Raw genomic sequence first — 16,209 nt, 5'->3', positions numbered from 1 at the left:
GTACAGCTCATGAAAACCCCAAATCCACAATCCCAGAAAATTAGAATATTACATGGAACCAAGAAGACAAGGATTGTAGAATAGAATATCGGACCTCCGAAAAGTATACAGTGTACTGTGCTTGACTGGCCAGCAAGCTCGCCTGACCTGATCCAATAGAGAATCTATGGGGCATTGCCAAGAGAAGGATGAGAGACATGAGACCAAACAATTCAGAAGAGCTGAAGGCCGCTAATGAAGCATCCTGGTCTTCCATAACACCACATCAGTGCCACAGGCTGATAGCATCCATGCCACGCCGCATTGAGGCAGTAATTGCTGCAAAAGGGGCCCAAACCAAGTACTGAATACATATGCATGCTTATACTTTTCAGAGGTCCGATATTGTTCTATTCTACAATCCTTGTCTTCTTGGTTCCATGTAATATTCTAATTTTCTGGGATTGTGGATTTGGGGTTTTCATGAGCTGTACGCCATGATCATCACAATTATAACAAATTAAGGCTTGACTTATCTCGCTTTGCATGTAATGCGTCTGTCTCATATATCAGTTTCACCTTTTAATTTGCATTACTGAAATTAATGGACTTTTGCACGATATTCTAATTTTCCGAGTTTCACCTGTACATACATACATAAGTAAGTAAGTAAGTAAATAAAAAACAAAAACAAACCCAAAGAATTTGCATAATGGTAACTATACAGTAGGGATGTGATAACTACAATAACTAAACAGTAGGGGTGTGCATGAACAAAAAAAGTGGTTCGGCTTGAATTTGAACTGAATTCAAGCCAAACCATGTGCTGCTGAACCGGTTCATTCAAACCGCCCAGCTGGTCTGATCCGTTTGACCAAACTGATTCAGTGCAAATACTTGTAAAGGATAATCTAGTTTGGATACCCCTTTACAAGTAAAGTGGTGGGGCTTCTGGCTTCTATTAAGGGGCAGCTGGGTGACAAGAGAGACAGTTGGGTCTTCTTGCTGCCCAGTGTGGCTGCCAGCAGTGCCACTGCTGCCACTTCCCCCCGATGCTGCCCATATCTGAAGTGTACACAATTCTCCCTCTTTTACTAAGCTGCCCATGCAGCACTGATTCAGTTCCGTCTTCCGTGCATGAGCAGAGGCTGGAACCAAGGAGCCTAGCTTGGGCAGCTTGGTAAAAGAGGGAGGAGTGCACATGCTTTTGATGAGGGACAGCAGCCACATTGGGTGGTATGAAGACCTTTTAACTACCTCTCTTGCTGACCCCTGAGCCGCCCATTCAGTGCCGAATTGGTCCATCTGAACAGGGCTTGGTTCAGTTTGACCACATACTAAACTCAAACTGTCCCCAGTTTGGCCTGTGATTGAACCTCCAAACTGGCCTCGTTCGAGGCGATCCGGTTCAGCGCTGAACCGTTTGTGCACACCCTTAATATACAGGAGCTACCATGTCAGTATAAGTAGGGTTCATGTCATTGTCCAAAAGCCACACAATTATCATCATAATCTAGTATAACACTGAAAAATTAAATCTAATTCTAGATGATATTCAAAGCCTCCTGGCTTACATTCTCATAAAGATGTTGTCTATTACATTCCATAGAGAGTCAACAACATTCTATCAGATCATTCTTTACATTTACTCTTTCCTAACATACAAAACCAATAATATATGGTTTTGTATGGCTCCTTCAAGCATATCATTCAATCAGTTATATTAATTTGAAAAAAATCCACCTTTCCCATCTATTCTTAACATTGCTATCCAATTGCTGAAAACCCTCCATTATTTTAGACATTTTCAAAAGAAGACTCCTTTTCTCCATTTAGCTTCCAAACAGTTTTTTCACATGCTGTTAATGGTCTATAAATAGGATATTCAATAGTTAAAGTAAAGCAGGAAGCAGTGTCTGATTTTACAGAGGTAACTTTAAGGAGTTAGTGATAAAGTGGGTGCCAGACCAAAATGGAGTCAAAATGGCATTTCAATAACACGAAGCCAAGATCATTCCCAGAGAATCCAACAGTAGGACAGAAATTGGCGTGAAAGACTAGTAACAAAAAGGGAAGTTACATCAAGATCAGGATACAGTGAGGACCTGACTGGGAAGTCAGAGGTAGAGTAGCAGAAAAGCAGATTGCTTATATAAACACAAATGCTTATGTTTTATTTATTTTTTAAATCAGATTTGTTTTTATATGTTTTAGTTCAATATTATAATGTGTCTTTTTAATAATTTTGTTTTTACATTTTATTGTACGCTGCCTTGGGATTTTCTTAATGAAAGGTGGGGTATAAATTTAACAATCAATCAATCAATCAATCAATCAATCATAAAGAGCTGTTCAGAACAAAGAGCAAGGAATGAACCTGGGACTTGTAGGAAGTCCTAAGATGTAAAACGTAGTTCTGATTAATGAATCCGCCTGTCATACATTCTAAACTTATAACAGAGGAAGCAGATGATCTTTACAATGGGTGTTCCCTCAGGGTCTCTGAAATTATGCCAATCAATATAGCATAAAAATATTTTCCAGGCGGGAAATATTGTTGCAGCTGTGGCAACAGGAATGCATGAGTAAAAGGGCCATGAGAGGCCCTTAACACCACATCTCTAGACTTATTTACTTATAAATAAAGCAAGAAAATTATGCATTCACTAGTTGAATGTCTTAATGGCTCAATTTCACCCCCTGCCAATAGATTGCTACTGAATGTCTATTTGAAAGCTTTAGCGTTTGGATAAGATTGGCTACAATTACCTGGCGTCCTTTGGTGGCATTATGCTACTTCGATAAATATGAGCTATCTGCAAGAAATATGCACAACAAATCTGTTTTTGTACGAAGCCAATCAAAGCTGCCAAGCTGATCAGGATGCAATCCAATATTAAGGCAGCTATAGAAGATTCAAGAGGGTCATAATAATGGGCAAGTTAACGTAGACTCAGACTGATAGGGCAGGGTAAATGTCAATTCAAGGAGCTCTGCCAAAGAGAAATAACTGGATTGCATAAATGATGGCTTCTTCCAACTGTTAGTTCTAAAACATAAACAGGAAGAGACAATTCTTTATTTGGTCAGTGGATAAGGATATCCACAAATCTGCCAAAAGCTGGGATTTAATGGAAGATACATTCACTTGGTTATCACTGTTTTTCAACCTTGTTTACCTCATTGCTATATAAACTGGATTAGTGGTCACTGCACTAATACAGAAATGCTAGTTTAGATAAATCACCAATGTGTACATATAGCTCTTTAAATTGTTCATAACAGAAAGCCTTTCTGCAAAAAGACAATAGTGATGGAATAAACTCTTGGGATATGACCTCAGGAAACCCCTTAAATCCACATCCCTCCCCCTCCAAAAATAATCATTTTACTCTATTCTCTGCCAGTCAGACCTCACTTGGAATATGGCCAATGTTCAGCACAGTGTAACATTGCTGTAATGCTGTGCTGTGGGGGCCCTTCAATGGCAACATCAGGGTGCACAAATGGGGCAGGTGCACAATCAGCTCTTCCACAAGTTTCCCCATTTGGGCAAATGGGGCATCTTGCAGAAGCATTGCTTGTGCAACTATCCCTTTTGCACACCCAGATGCTGCCTCGCAGTGCAGAGTTAAAGGAACAGCAATCCCGCAGTGCAGAGTTATGGAGATGTTCCACTGCACTGAATGTCAGATCCCATGTCCATTCTGGACACCACTTTGAATGAGGACATTGATAAATTGCAGCGGGTTCAGAGGAGGGAAACAAAGATGGTGAGGGGTCTTGAAACCAAGTCCTATGGAGAACAATGGAAGGAGCTGAGTAGCCTGGAGAAGATTAACTGGGGCTATGATAACTGTCTTCAAAAATCTGAAGGGCTGTCCAATAAAAGAAGGAGGTGATGTGTTCTCTGTTGCTCCTGAGGATAGGACTAAAACCAATGGGACAAAATTACAAGGATTTAGATAAGGGAATTAGAAAGAAAATTCTGATGGAAAAAGCTGTTTAACAGTGGAACAGTATGGCCTCTCCTATACTGGAGATTTTCTAACAGCTACAGTATTTGCCAGGGATACTGTAGCAGTTTCCTGTACTGAGCAAGGAGCTGGACTTCCAGCTCTATGATTTTCTGAGGGTATAACAACATAGTAAAGAGCAATGAGGAGGAGCTAGCAGAGCCTATCATAAAAGCCTCTACTATGCTACTGACTACATGGGTTAAGAAACCTCTCCAGCTTGGTCAGACATGTTTTGAGGCTGCCTAGTTGCTTTTCATCCGAGGCTTGGGAGTATCACTGGACTTGTCCATGTGTTAGGCCCTGAGGGAAAGGAGAGGAGAGAGAACCAAAGCTGCCCCAGCTGGTCTGACTGCAATTTTTTCCCCTGCCTCACCCACTTGCAGTGTTGTGAACACTGCTTTTCTGCCAGCTCCCAGAAGCCTCTACACCCATGTTTGAGACTACAGGCATATGTGTCTCACTTTTGACATTCTCAGGAGCCTCACAGCATTGTAAGCTCTCTGTTTGTTGGCATATTGGGGAAGAGTCACTCAGTAGGCAGTGGGACAATTACCCCTAGATTTAGCAGCTGCAAAAGAGCCAAATTGAAAGGGAGTTTGTCTCGTGCCTTCCCCATGCTGGGACACCTGAGTTCACTCCCAAAGTTAACTCGCAACAATTAACTCTCTGTTCAAGGTCTGACCCTCCTTTGGTTTACCTCCCATCCATAGATTCCTCCAATAAGCTAAAAGCCAATTATCTCAGCAAGGAAGTCAGATAAGGCTCCGCGAATGAATGCACACTCCCTCCTTATCAAAATAAGGCTGGAGGGAGCAATAGGAACTTAGAGATATACCCATTAAAAAGCTGTTTAGTTTACTATGTGTTTCCAACCAAAAAGAGTTCCCGTGTTTGCACATTCAACCATTCTATTTGCATCATCTTATCCACTGTTGTAGTGCAGCACAGCAGACAAGACAAAAGGATCTTTTGAGATTCCCTAGAACTTCCTGAGTCAAGAAAGAAGATAGATTGCAATGTCCCCTCAGGACATATTTTGGGCTTTATCTGCCCTTGGATTCTTGAGACAGTGTGCTCCCCTTGGCCTCCAATGCTCCCCACTTGGTTACTATCTCGTGGGGTCACACATTACTTTGACACTGCAGCAAACACTTGCTATACCACTTAGCTGTGTTTTGCTCTGTGGGCCACCCTCACTTCCAGGCCCTAGGTTGGTTCCCTTGCAGGTTCCGATCTGCACTGCCCTCCTCGCTAACACTGGCTTCATGAGAACAGACACCCTTTGGATCCATCCCTGCTATCTGATCCCTTGATTTTTCACTCCTTGCTGCTCCCCGGTCTACCCCTGTGGAAAGAGGTCCATCAGTCACCCCCGAGCCACGAGGATCTACCCACTACTGAAGAAAAACCAAGGTTGCATGATAACTGCTGTGCCCCAATCTGGGCTCCCTCTATACCTGTCTCTTCTCTCCTAAATCCAAGAGCCTGTTTTTCTGAGCCTCCTTTCTCTGGCCAGCCTAAAAGCTACTTTAATTTGGACATTAAGCTAAATTTCCTCTTAGCAGTTGTATGGTTAATCTTGTAACATATTTTTAGTAATAATGTTGCTTTTAGTAACGGTCTTATTCCATTGTACCCCTTACCCTCAAATAAAACTTGTCTGTTTTTGAACATATCTCTCACTGCCAGACATTTTCCTGTAACCAACACTTTGAATTAAATTTATTCTGATGTGGAACTGCTCCACTCTAAGCTAACTTCCCCACACAAAGCCCGAATGAATAATTTTTGGGGTGTTTACTAAACACCCTGGGGCAGTTCCATTAATTGTGGTATAACTTGACTGAGCTTGCCAAAGGTGCTGGCCCTGGGGGAAGGGAGAGGAGAAAGAACCAAAGCTGCCCTGGCTGGGCAGACTCTGCAATTTTGTTTCTGCCTCACCCACTTGCAGGTATAACTTGGCTGAACTTGCCAAAGACAAGTGAGCCTAAGGGCGAGGGCCAAAGGGCTCTCAGTTTGTGGCGAACAGTCTGTGGGCCCGAGATTATGAGCTGTGAAGAGAGGAGCCTTCATGGGAAGAAAAGACCACAGTAAACAGTAGTATCAGCAAACTACAAGTAATTGGAGGACTTGTGAAGACTTTCTATAGCCAAATATGGTGCCGCCTAAACGGCAATGTTCCTTAGGTTTTTCTGCACAGTTGTCCATTTCTTTCAAGCAGAAAACTACAGAGGATTACTTTCCCCCTGCTACATATGATAGCATGACAGATTCTGATACAGTATGGGTGGGGAACCTGGGTAGTCCAGAGGTGAACCAGATTGTAGCTACTGCAGATGTTGGGACTTTCACAGGATCTGATGTCACAAATCATGCTACCTCCATTTTTTATTCAAACAACTCTCTAGTAACGTTGCTTTCTAGTAACAACCCTCAGTTCCTCAGGCTACCGATATTACCCTTCAAAGACAACAAGATAATTTTGGTCACCACCTTACTGCACCACTTGATTTTAATGGGTTGTCTACTCCAAAGCCTTCTCATCAGAAGAAATGTGTGACTCCCTGGTCCCTTATCAGCTTTGGGGAAACACTGTACTTGGTCAGAACAGGCAGTTTTAACACTATCTGAAGAGGTCTCCCAATTAAAAAAATGTTTTAACAGGGGTTCAAGCAACTGTATCACCTATTTGATCCTTCATTGAACAAGGCATTTTGAAAGTTGTTTCTTCTGACTCTATTCCTGATAGGGAGAGAACTACAAAAACTAAAGACCAGGTTGGCCACAAAGATAACTCTTTTCATGATGAGAAATGAGACTACCAAATATAGACAGAATATCCTAAATATCCTGAACAGTTTCATGACAGGCCTGCGGAGACAGTGATCTGTCCTACGTTTGACAGGGCCAGGGGCATTTAAGTCCCAGTCTCCACAAGCTTTGAAGAGGACACTCTGGTAATAATAGATGAGTTCCGGGATAGTTCTGAAATAACACCCATAGGGACAAGTAAGATTTCAGTAGAAAGGGATAAGGTAGATAAGGCTATCCAGGCCGGAAAGCCCACTTTTAAAATGCAAGAATTTTTCATCCTTACCTTGTCCAACTGAACAATAAAGGACAAAGAAGGGTCATTTGTAGGGGGAAAGGCCAAACTACAGCATTTGAGATGTATTGCTGGAATAACACTGGTCTGGGAAGAGGTGGAGATCTTAGAAATCAAAGCCACACATGGTCTCATGGGCACAATAGTGCTAAAGTTTCAGTCTGAGGACATTGGTTTAAAGATCAAAAACTATATACAAGGAAGCATTTAATTATATCCGAGACTGAAGCTGCCTGTCTACAACCTAGGAATCAATGCAATAAATAGGAATTTTTCTCCACCCCTTCTGTGAGCTCTGTTGTCACACAGAGTTCATTAGGTCACACACTGTTCTATACTTCTGAATGAGGGAGAAATTCCTATTCATTGCATTGAGACAGGCAAAAATCTTTAAAAATTTATAAAACAAAAGCCATGACTCCCACCAGCTTGGGGCTGCTGGGAGGAGTTGTGGCAGAAGGTGCCTTGCCCCCAAACCCACTTTGGTGCCCAGGAACACCCCCCCCAGGGGGGCAGTGGGGGCATCCTCAAATCCCCATTATTCCCTATTGGAAAAATATAAAAAATTGAAAAAATCTTCAAAAAAATCATTAAAAATTGCAGGAGTGTCTGGTTGCTTTGGGGTTCAGTGGGTGGTAGAAACCCCTGGGTGCCTACCACCTACTCCAGTTTTGTGCCCCTAGGTGCTCCGCATAGAGAATAATGGGCCAGTTCAAGTCCCCATATTCCCTATAGGAAAAATGCAAAAAATGTTTTAAAAATCTTCAAAAAATAATCAAAATCACAAGACTGTCTAATTGCTTTGTGGTTCTGTGGGTGGTAGGCATTCCTGGGTGCCTACCACCCACCTTGGTTTTGTGCCCCTAGTTGCTCTGCATAGGGAATAATGGGCCAGTTTGAGTCCCCATTATACGCCATGTAGAACCTCTTAGAACTGGTTTGAGTTGGGTTCGAATTTGAACCAAACCGGGGGGGGGTTTCAAGCAAAACCAAAATTTGACCTACCCACCCTGGTTCAAATTGGGTTTGAATTTGAACCAAACAGGCCAAGCTGGCTTTTTGCATACTCCTACTACTCATATTTCTCAATCTGATTCCACAGAATAAAGAGGAATCATTCTGAGGCATCCTATTTTTAAATTCTAACTTATCCTCAGATACGCAGAGCTATCTCAGAACACTGATTTCAGGTGCTGTCTTCTGCCAGACTGGAAGGGAGATATATGGGTATTCCATTGGCTGAATGGACATGTAGTTAGGGCTGTGACCAGATTGAAGATATTGCCCATTATTTGTTGTTCTGTCCTCTGTATACAGAACCACAGAAGAAATCTCTGGTACCTATCCTTCAACAGTTCCCTGATATATTGTCTTATGAGGCAGTTGAGGAATTATTGTGTGATGATTATCCATATGTAACATATTCTGTCTTATTTGCAGTGGCTGCTAGGAAGTTATGAGCCTCTTTTACTTTAAATTAGCTTTAAGTACCCGGCATTGCTCAAGCTTATAATAACAGTTTATAGGAACGTAGAGGGGTGGTTGTCAGGGTTCCTGGATACCCTTTGTTACCCGTAGGGGTCATAGGAAATCACTTTGCAAAGTTTGGTCCCAATAGCTCAAAGGGTGTGGGAATGTATAGGGAACAGACAGACAAACAGACATTCAATTTGTGTGTGTTTGTATGTGTGTGTGTTGATATTATGGGATTTTATGACTTGCCGCCTTCTTCAAGGCACCTCTTTTAGCAGTATTTATTTGATATTACTGTGTTTTGTTTATATGCCATGGCCTATGGCTGAGCATAATAAATATTGTTTGATTGAGTGTCCATGGGTCTCCAGAACCTTAGCAATCCCCTCTTTGGAGCATTTGCTTAAGTCAGTCTGAACACTCAGTGGAATTGGCTAAAAACAGATGAAACTTTAAGCCAATCTAATTGAGTACAACCAATACTGTGAGTTAATTTAGAACTGTTAGGTGGGAGGGGCATTGTTTTTCAAAAAGTCTCTAAAAATACTTATGATTGAAATCCCATTCACCCAGGGGCGTAACGATGGGGGGGCAGGGGGGGCACATGCCCCAGGTGCCACTTGCTAGGGGGTGCCAAAAAGTACCCCCGGCGAAAAAAAATTTTTGTGTGTGATTTTTTTTCTTTTTGCACTGCAGCAGTCTGCCAACTTCAAAGACCTCTCCCCCGGCGCCCCCCCCCCCATTGCTCAGCTCCGGCACTGGGTGCCGCAGCGTGGGCGCCTAAAGTTTTTAGCAGTGCCTGTTTTGCAGGAGCAGCTGCAGCGCCTATGGAAATGCTCTGCCAAGATAGCATTTCGCTCCCTGCCGGGTGCCCTGTTCTTCCCCGCCCCCAATGACTTCACAATGGCGCTCTCCTGGCTTGCATTGTGCGAGTTTCCTTTGCAGTCCCACCTCCTCGAGTGGCTCCGAGGTGGGATTGCAAAAGGAAACTCACGCAATGCAAGAGGAGCCACAAGTCGCTTTCCTCCTGGCTTGCATTGCGCGAGTATCCTTTGCAATCCCACCTGGGATTGCAAAAGGATACTTGTGCAATGCAAGCCAGGAGGAGAGCGACTTGTGGCTCCTCTTGCATTGCGTGAGTTTCCTTTTGCAATCCCACCTCGGAGCCACTCGAGGAGGTGGGATTGCAAAGGAAAATCGCACAATGCAAGCCAGGAGAGCGCCACAATTGAGGGAAAGTCCTTGCAGCAGCTTAAATACGTCTGAAGTCAGAGCTGCTAACTTTCTCTAAAATATACCAAACAACAGGCGTTTGGTCTTTAAAGACCAGAGCTCAAAAGAACAATGCCACGAGAAGTATCCAGTTTGGGGTGGGTGTGCATTTCTTCAAGTATTTACGGTAACCCCGATTGCACGTTGACCTTGCGACATATGAGTCCTTGTTCTGTCTTTTTACAAGTCGTTGGGTCGGACCCAGCTCCTGTGTTCCTTACCACCCTTCTGCTTTTGGCTTGCGCCTGGTGTCATTGACTAGATTGTGCCCGGGTCGGAGAGGTTTCAGGCAGCGGGGCAGGTTTGTTTCCTCAGAGCTATTAATGGACTAGGAGAGGGAGGAGTGGAAGTGGAACCCCCCACTCCACTCTCGGGGGTGGGGGCTAAAGTTCAGGTTAGGGGTTTTTGTTTGTTTGTTTTAAACTTTCCTCGCTGCATGCTTAAATCTCGGCAGTGTGCAGTACAATTAGTGAAGGGTGGTGTCTGGTGTTCCCGTTGCTATAGTCGTGTGTTGTTGTATAGTGCTATGGGGAGTGTGATTATTTTGTCCGAAAAGTCCTTTTTTTAGCACAAGAATGCTTGAGCATTCAGTTCCAGAGAGCAAAAATATTGGGGAAAATGGGTAGCCACCTAAAACTCAAATAAGTAGGGAGATGTAGCAAATGGCCATATTCGAGTGAAGGAATCATTACATCTGGATGATCAATTATCTGGCATTAACTGCCTTGGAACAAAGATGGTTCAGTCTCTTGGAACTTGAGAATGAGTTAGCTGCATTTAGAAATGAAAGACTTTTCAACTCACATCACTTAAAAACCCTGCAGTTCCTGCTAATTCTATTTCACATCCTGATTTTTTTCCTCTCCTTTTAAAAAATCCACAATACAGGGAGGCAAACAAAGCATACCTCCCTTTGCTTTTTGAGAGAAAGGCTGTCAAAAGTACACAGTATTAAGGATTAATGGGTAGAAAGAAGAAGGGAAAAGAGACTTTCGAAGACTATTTGGGGCAGGTGCAGAACTGCGGGGGTGGGGGGAGAATACAAGGAGGATGGTTTTGCAGATCCTCTGAAGAGTTTTAGCTACAAGAAGCCAGACAATGTTTTTTCCAGGAGATGAAGCTTTTTGGCTTTTAAAAATCAATAAAAGTGGTTACATAATTCTTGCTTCTACTGTACAGAATACTGCCTCTATTTGGACTTGTGTTGCTAGCACAATGCATTCCACAAGTGTCCTTTTTAGCAGCCTGCGCCCCCATTTGGTTTGTTGCAAAAGCAAGTTCCAAATTTATTTTTAAATGAAATAAAATTAAAGTAGAGATTTTGCCCATTGACAGTCTCCCTAAAATGTTATACACCCACTAGGTTATACTTGAATATGCTTTTAAAGAACTCATTGCCATGGCAACCATTTCCTAGTGCACATGTTGTTGTGAGACAATATGGACAACTTCACAGGGTTGTTGTGCGGAAAAACCTAAGTGTAATGTGGGATGTATCATCACTCATTGCATCATAATTCTGGTGTTTGAGATACAAGGCAACTTCACAGGGTTGTTGTGAGGAAAAACCTAAGTGTAATGTGGGATGTATCATCAGATGTATGTTGGGGGGGCGGCGGGGGGAGGGCATTTCAGTGTTTGCCCCAGGCGCCGTTTTCCCTAGTTACACCTCTGCATTCACCTCAACTGAATAGAAGGGAGTAGACTAAAAACAACAAATCTTCTTAAAAGAACATTACATTTGGCAATTTAATCTTGAATATATCACGGAGCAGAAGTTTGGATTTTCACCATTCCCTGAATACATATCCATTTGCTTTATTCTGGAATCTGAAGTGGTGTCTGTTCACAGGTTTGTTAATGATCATATGATTAAAATGACTCTGCCAAGGGGGTGAAAATCTAAGGATAAACTATCCTGGAGTAGGTCTTTCAGAGGCAGGGGTTATTCAGACATGAGGTCGCTGGTAAGAATTATTGGTTCACTCTTTATACAGTTTCAGGAAATGTGGTCTATCTTATACAACAAACATTACCAACAGATATCCTATATTTTTTCTACTTAGCCATTTTAAATGTGCAGGAAATCATCACAGTGAAATACTTTAGCAGTGCCCATAGATTTCTAAGCACATTGTTGTTTGTTAACTACCTAAAGGCATTGAAAGCAGCACCTCTTCCCTAACAATGTGGGGGACAGCTATCCAACTAAGTGCTAGTAGTTCACATCTTTGTACAAGCAGGAGCCCAAACAGGCCCAAGAAAGGCAAAAACACACACACACAAAACACAACCCTACCAAAAAAACCCCACCCTTTCCAGATAAACCCAGCCACAAAGAGGAGAGCAGGAACTGATAAGCAACCCACCATATTATTAAACCAGGATTCAAGTTATGCTGAAACACAAAAGGCAGATTCCCCGAAAGGAATCCTTGTAAGCCCACCATGTCCCACATTGGTTGCCTGCCTCTGAAAGGGGTGATAGCTAGGAGCAGAAGAAGGTCAGCATGGAGACAGAATAAGGAAGTTAAACTCAAGATGCATAAGCTGAAATAAATCTTTTTACCATTACAGGAAATCTTACATATAAAACAAATTATTTCTAAAATTTGTATGCAAAGCCACCATACTACTAGAGGGATTTTAGGAGTTTGCTTTGGATTAATCATTAATATTATAATTGGCAGATTGAACCAGCATGGCTTTGCATTCTCTCTAAACGTCAATGCTGTGACTCATTGAGACTCTTCTCCTAACACAAGTGGCTGGGGTAACCCTAGGCAGCTCATGTTTTCTTGAGCACTGGGAGCCCTCCACTCCTGGCTGCCCTAGTCCTGGGTAACCTGCCTTTTCTATTCAGCTTTTCCCCAAGGTAGAATGAACCAACGGCTCACTCTGGACCCAAACTGGACTAGTTTGGTCTGGCACCCCCTCGGACCCCTGCCCCCCAGTTTGATTTGGGGGGGGTTCCACAAGCTTTAAATTTTTCCCCAAACCTACCCCCTCCAGGGGATTTATTTGAGGTGACGGGGGGCCCAAAGAGGTCCCCCCTCCCCCGCCATCCTCCCTTAGTTCCAAAGTCGACCATTCAGACATTCTTTGGCCCATTTGGGGGCCTTTCCCCCTGGCACAGTGGACATTTTGGAGGCCACTGCACCTGCGAAATGGCCCTCTGTATGGCCTGGGTCAATTTTGGAACTAAAGTGTGGAGGAGGGACCTCCGCAGACACCACCCACCCCGCTGCCTTGGATAACTCCCCCAGAGGTGTTAAGTTTGATATATTGTGATATATATATATATAAAACCCCTGATAATCACAACCCCCCCGAGCCCTAACCCAAACTGGTTCAAAGTCAAACATGTTCCATGTCGAACCTGTTTGCACATCCCTATTTGGCAGGCGATCTGTGCATGGTCACTGCTGGGTAGCTGGGCTTACCCCCAGAGTGCCACCATTTTGGGCAGTGTGCTTGTTGGAGGAGTGGCCACAAAGAGTGGAGCAGCTGCTCTACTGAGACAAGCCACTCCACTGCTTGTGTAGGGCACACTGGGATGCAGGAGGACTTCCTCCTTCTGATCCCAGCTCAGGAGTCTGAGTGCTGCTACCATGGGTGTGTGGTGTGGCAGAGCCTGAGACAGCTGCTTATCTGGTGGGGGGAAGGCAGGCAAGCTCCTGCCTTCCCCCAGACATCCTAAGCTGCACAGCTAAGGCCATGTGAATGACCGTAGGATATCACATCAGAAAAGTGCAGATAATGATTGTGTGGTAGTCAGGGTTGGGGTTGCCATCATCCTCATGCCAAAGCAGCAACTCACCACTCAGTTCTCTTTGATGTAGCTCTGAAACAACCAAAATCAGCTTCACAGGGGTGTGGGACTTCCCCATTACAAACACAGATTAGGAAAATGTGCACATGAGTTAAACATACACCCATCAGTATCATATTGAATGTATGCTTTAGACAAGCAAGCCAGAGATTATCCATTAGATATCCATTAGATTGGTCCAGAAAACAGAAAGGTGCACACAGCTCTGTCAATCAAATGCCAGTGCCACATTATTGAAATTTATGTGGTTGTTGGTGGGGGAAATGTTCCCACAAAAGCAGCGATGCCAGATACAAATATTTATTTTATTTTATGTTTTGATCATTTTTTAAAAAGGATTTGTGATGAAGTTTTCTTTTTCTTAACACACACAAGTATGTCTTACATTACTAAGATAAATCAAGGAACTTACAATCCAAGTTCGTAAGTTAACACTGCAGAAGTGTTACCTTGTTTTCTGTTGGAGCCTCAGAACTCTTTCCCAAGTGCAGGCAGCCATGGCATCTGCACACTAAAGTCTGATAAAGATTTCACACAGAAATTCTTCCATTGTGTTAAAAACAAACTCCCAAAAAGGAAGCAGAGAGATAAAAAGAACTCTGGGTATTATGGCTTTGTCAGTTTTGGGAACAATAATTTGAAGTGCAGTCAATGTTTATTGCAACAAAGGATAGACTGGCATAGGAAAGCATGAGAGCTACTGCTGTGGGGAAAAACCCATAGTAATCACTTCTGTTGTTCAGAAGGAAAAATCCCTCTTGAATGCAGTGTTATTAAGAAACTCCTTTTGGCTTACCAGAGGGTCCTGATCCGCAGCTTCAACTGCTGTGATAACAGTGCCCTTGATTGCATCAGGAGCGACCATTCCTCTGTACAGAGGTTTGCTAAATACAGGCGAGTAATCATTCATATCCTGCAAAACATAATTAAGAGTTTACTGCTGAAGTTGAAATGATATTGTGGACACAACCACAATTGTTCTATCAAATTAGGCCTCATTCAGTCTTTTCCTATTAGACTACCCATTTACCACTGTCAGGCTTTCTAGAGTCTCAATTTTGTTCCTGTTCACACACAAGACTGTCACTCAAGAGGAAGATACCAAATTTTTAATGCAACTTTAGCATGTAAGGGATCGGCAGGAAGTAGCACTGCTTTATCAAAAAAACCTGTCACTCAAATAAATAAGGTTTCCAGGGACTGCACAAATTCTTTTGGAAGTTGCTCCTCAAACAGCATCCTATATTTCAGATTTATTAATTGGATAAATCAGATGAGCCCCTTCAGTTCTGAAAAGGTGCACTGCGTTTTTATAAATGACAAAATACCAGTGTGGATGTGGCCTAGTCTCTCTGGTAAATAAGTTCATGAGCCGATAAGATTTCCATAGTGCAGCATATGAGAGAAGAAGAAGTTAATAAATACTGTTATTTTTTTAAAAAAAGTAAAATGTAATTTCCCCGATAGTCACATTTTTGACAAATAGTCACTGATAATAGCTCCTAAGGTTCTTTGTAAACAGTGAGGCTTTCTATTTTCTTTTTGATAGAGGAGATTCTCTGTTCCAGCAATCTATTTTATAACTTTTATGTATTTGTGGAGAAGTTTGGGGTGGGGATGAAGAGCTGGCTTTACAAAAACAGAGCGCTTGTTCCACTACAAAATGTTATAGATCATGCTGTATAGAAGTAAAATCTGTTCAGAAGCATATTATACTACTTGTAGATGAGGCCCATTGCTGACTGGGCAAAATCATTTTGTGAAAAGAAAGTTATTTACAGTTTTCGCTCAGAATATTCTGGTGTAAAAATTAGTACATTCAGCTACTTTAAGAGGCAGGATTGTTTATGCAAAATTTGGTATCTGTAGGTAATTGGGAAGTGTGACTTTATTTTGCACAAACATATCTATAAACAAACTCTTCAAAATATATAATATATACATTTTTATATATGTAAGATAATTTATTATTAATATGCTTGCAAAGGGCAGTAAAAGAAGAGTTTAAAATGTGTAGGATGTCGACTTCAAACATTTTATTGTTTGAAAGTGTAGGATTGTTGACTTCATTTTATTAAATAATTACCATATATAGTAAATTTGAATCATAGTAAATTTGATTGAGAAATATCTTCTGCTTCTCTTGGGCATGATGTCATTTTTGAATTACTGATCTGATTATTGAGTGCCTAAAAATCTGTCCAGAACAGTAACAGTTAAATCTGATAGTTATATTCAGAATTCCTTCACACACACACCACACACACACACACACACACACACACACACACACCCCTTTTCCTCAGAATATTCTAGTGTAAAAAGTTGTTCATTCAGCTAATTTGAGTGGCAGGATTGTGTATGCAGAATTTGGTATATGGAGGTACTTGGGTAGTATGACTTTCTGTTTCACAAATATACCTACAAATAAATTATTCAAAATGTATAATACATACAGATGCTGTTGGTCACGTGGCACAGCTTTACAGGGGCAGAGCAAGAGATCTGTCTTCTCAAGGAGCCAGTAAA

At 42.2% G+C, this 16,209-nt stretch overlaps 1 protein-coding gene across 1 annotated transcript in view; it reads right to left on the bottom strand.

Annotated features, from left to right (window-relative positions):
• The window catches only part of PCDH15 (protocadherin related 15), a 1,296,732-nt gene that overhangs the window by 177,338 nt on the left and 1,103,185 nt on the right, over positions 1-16,209 (bottom strand). The window contains 1 exon segment of the mRNA XM_053307474.1: positions 14,477-14,593. Within this exon segment, the coding sequence (XP_053163449.1) occupies positions 14,477-14,593 (117 nt within the window).

This window comes from Hemicordylus capensis, chromosome 3 (genome assembly GCF_027244095.1).
Source record: "Hemicordylus capensis ecotype Gifberg chromosome 3, rHemCap1.1.pri, whole genome shotgun sequence".
Classification (NCBI taxonomy): domain Eukaryota; kingdom Metazoa; phylum Chordata; class Lepidosauria; order Squamata; family Cordylidae; genus Hemicordylus; species Hemicordylus capensis.
Note: the sequence above shows the minus strand (reverse complement) of the source record. Positions and strands in the feature narration are given on the sequence as shown.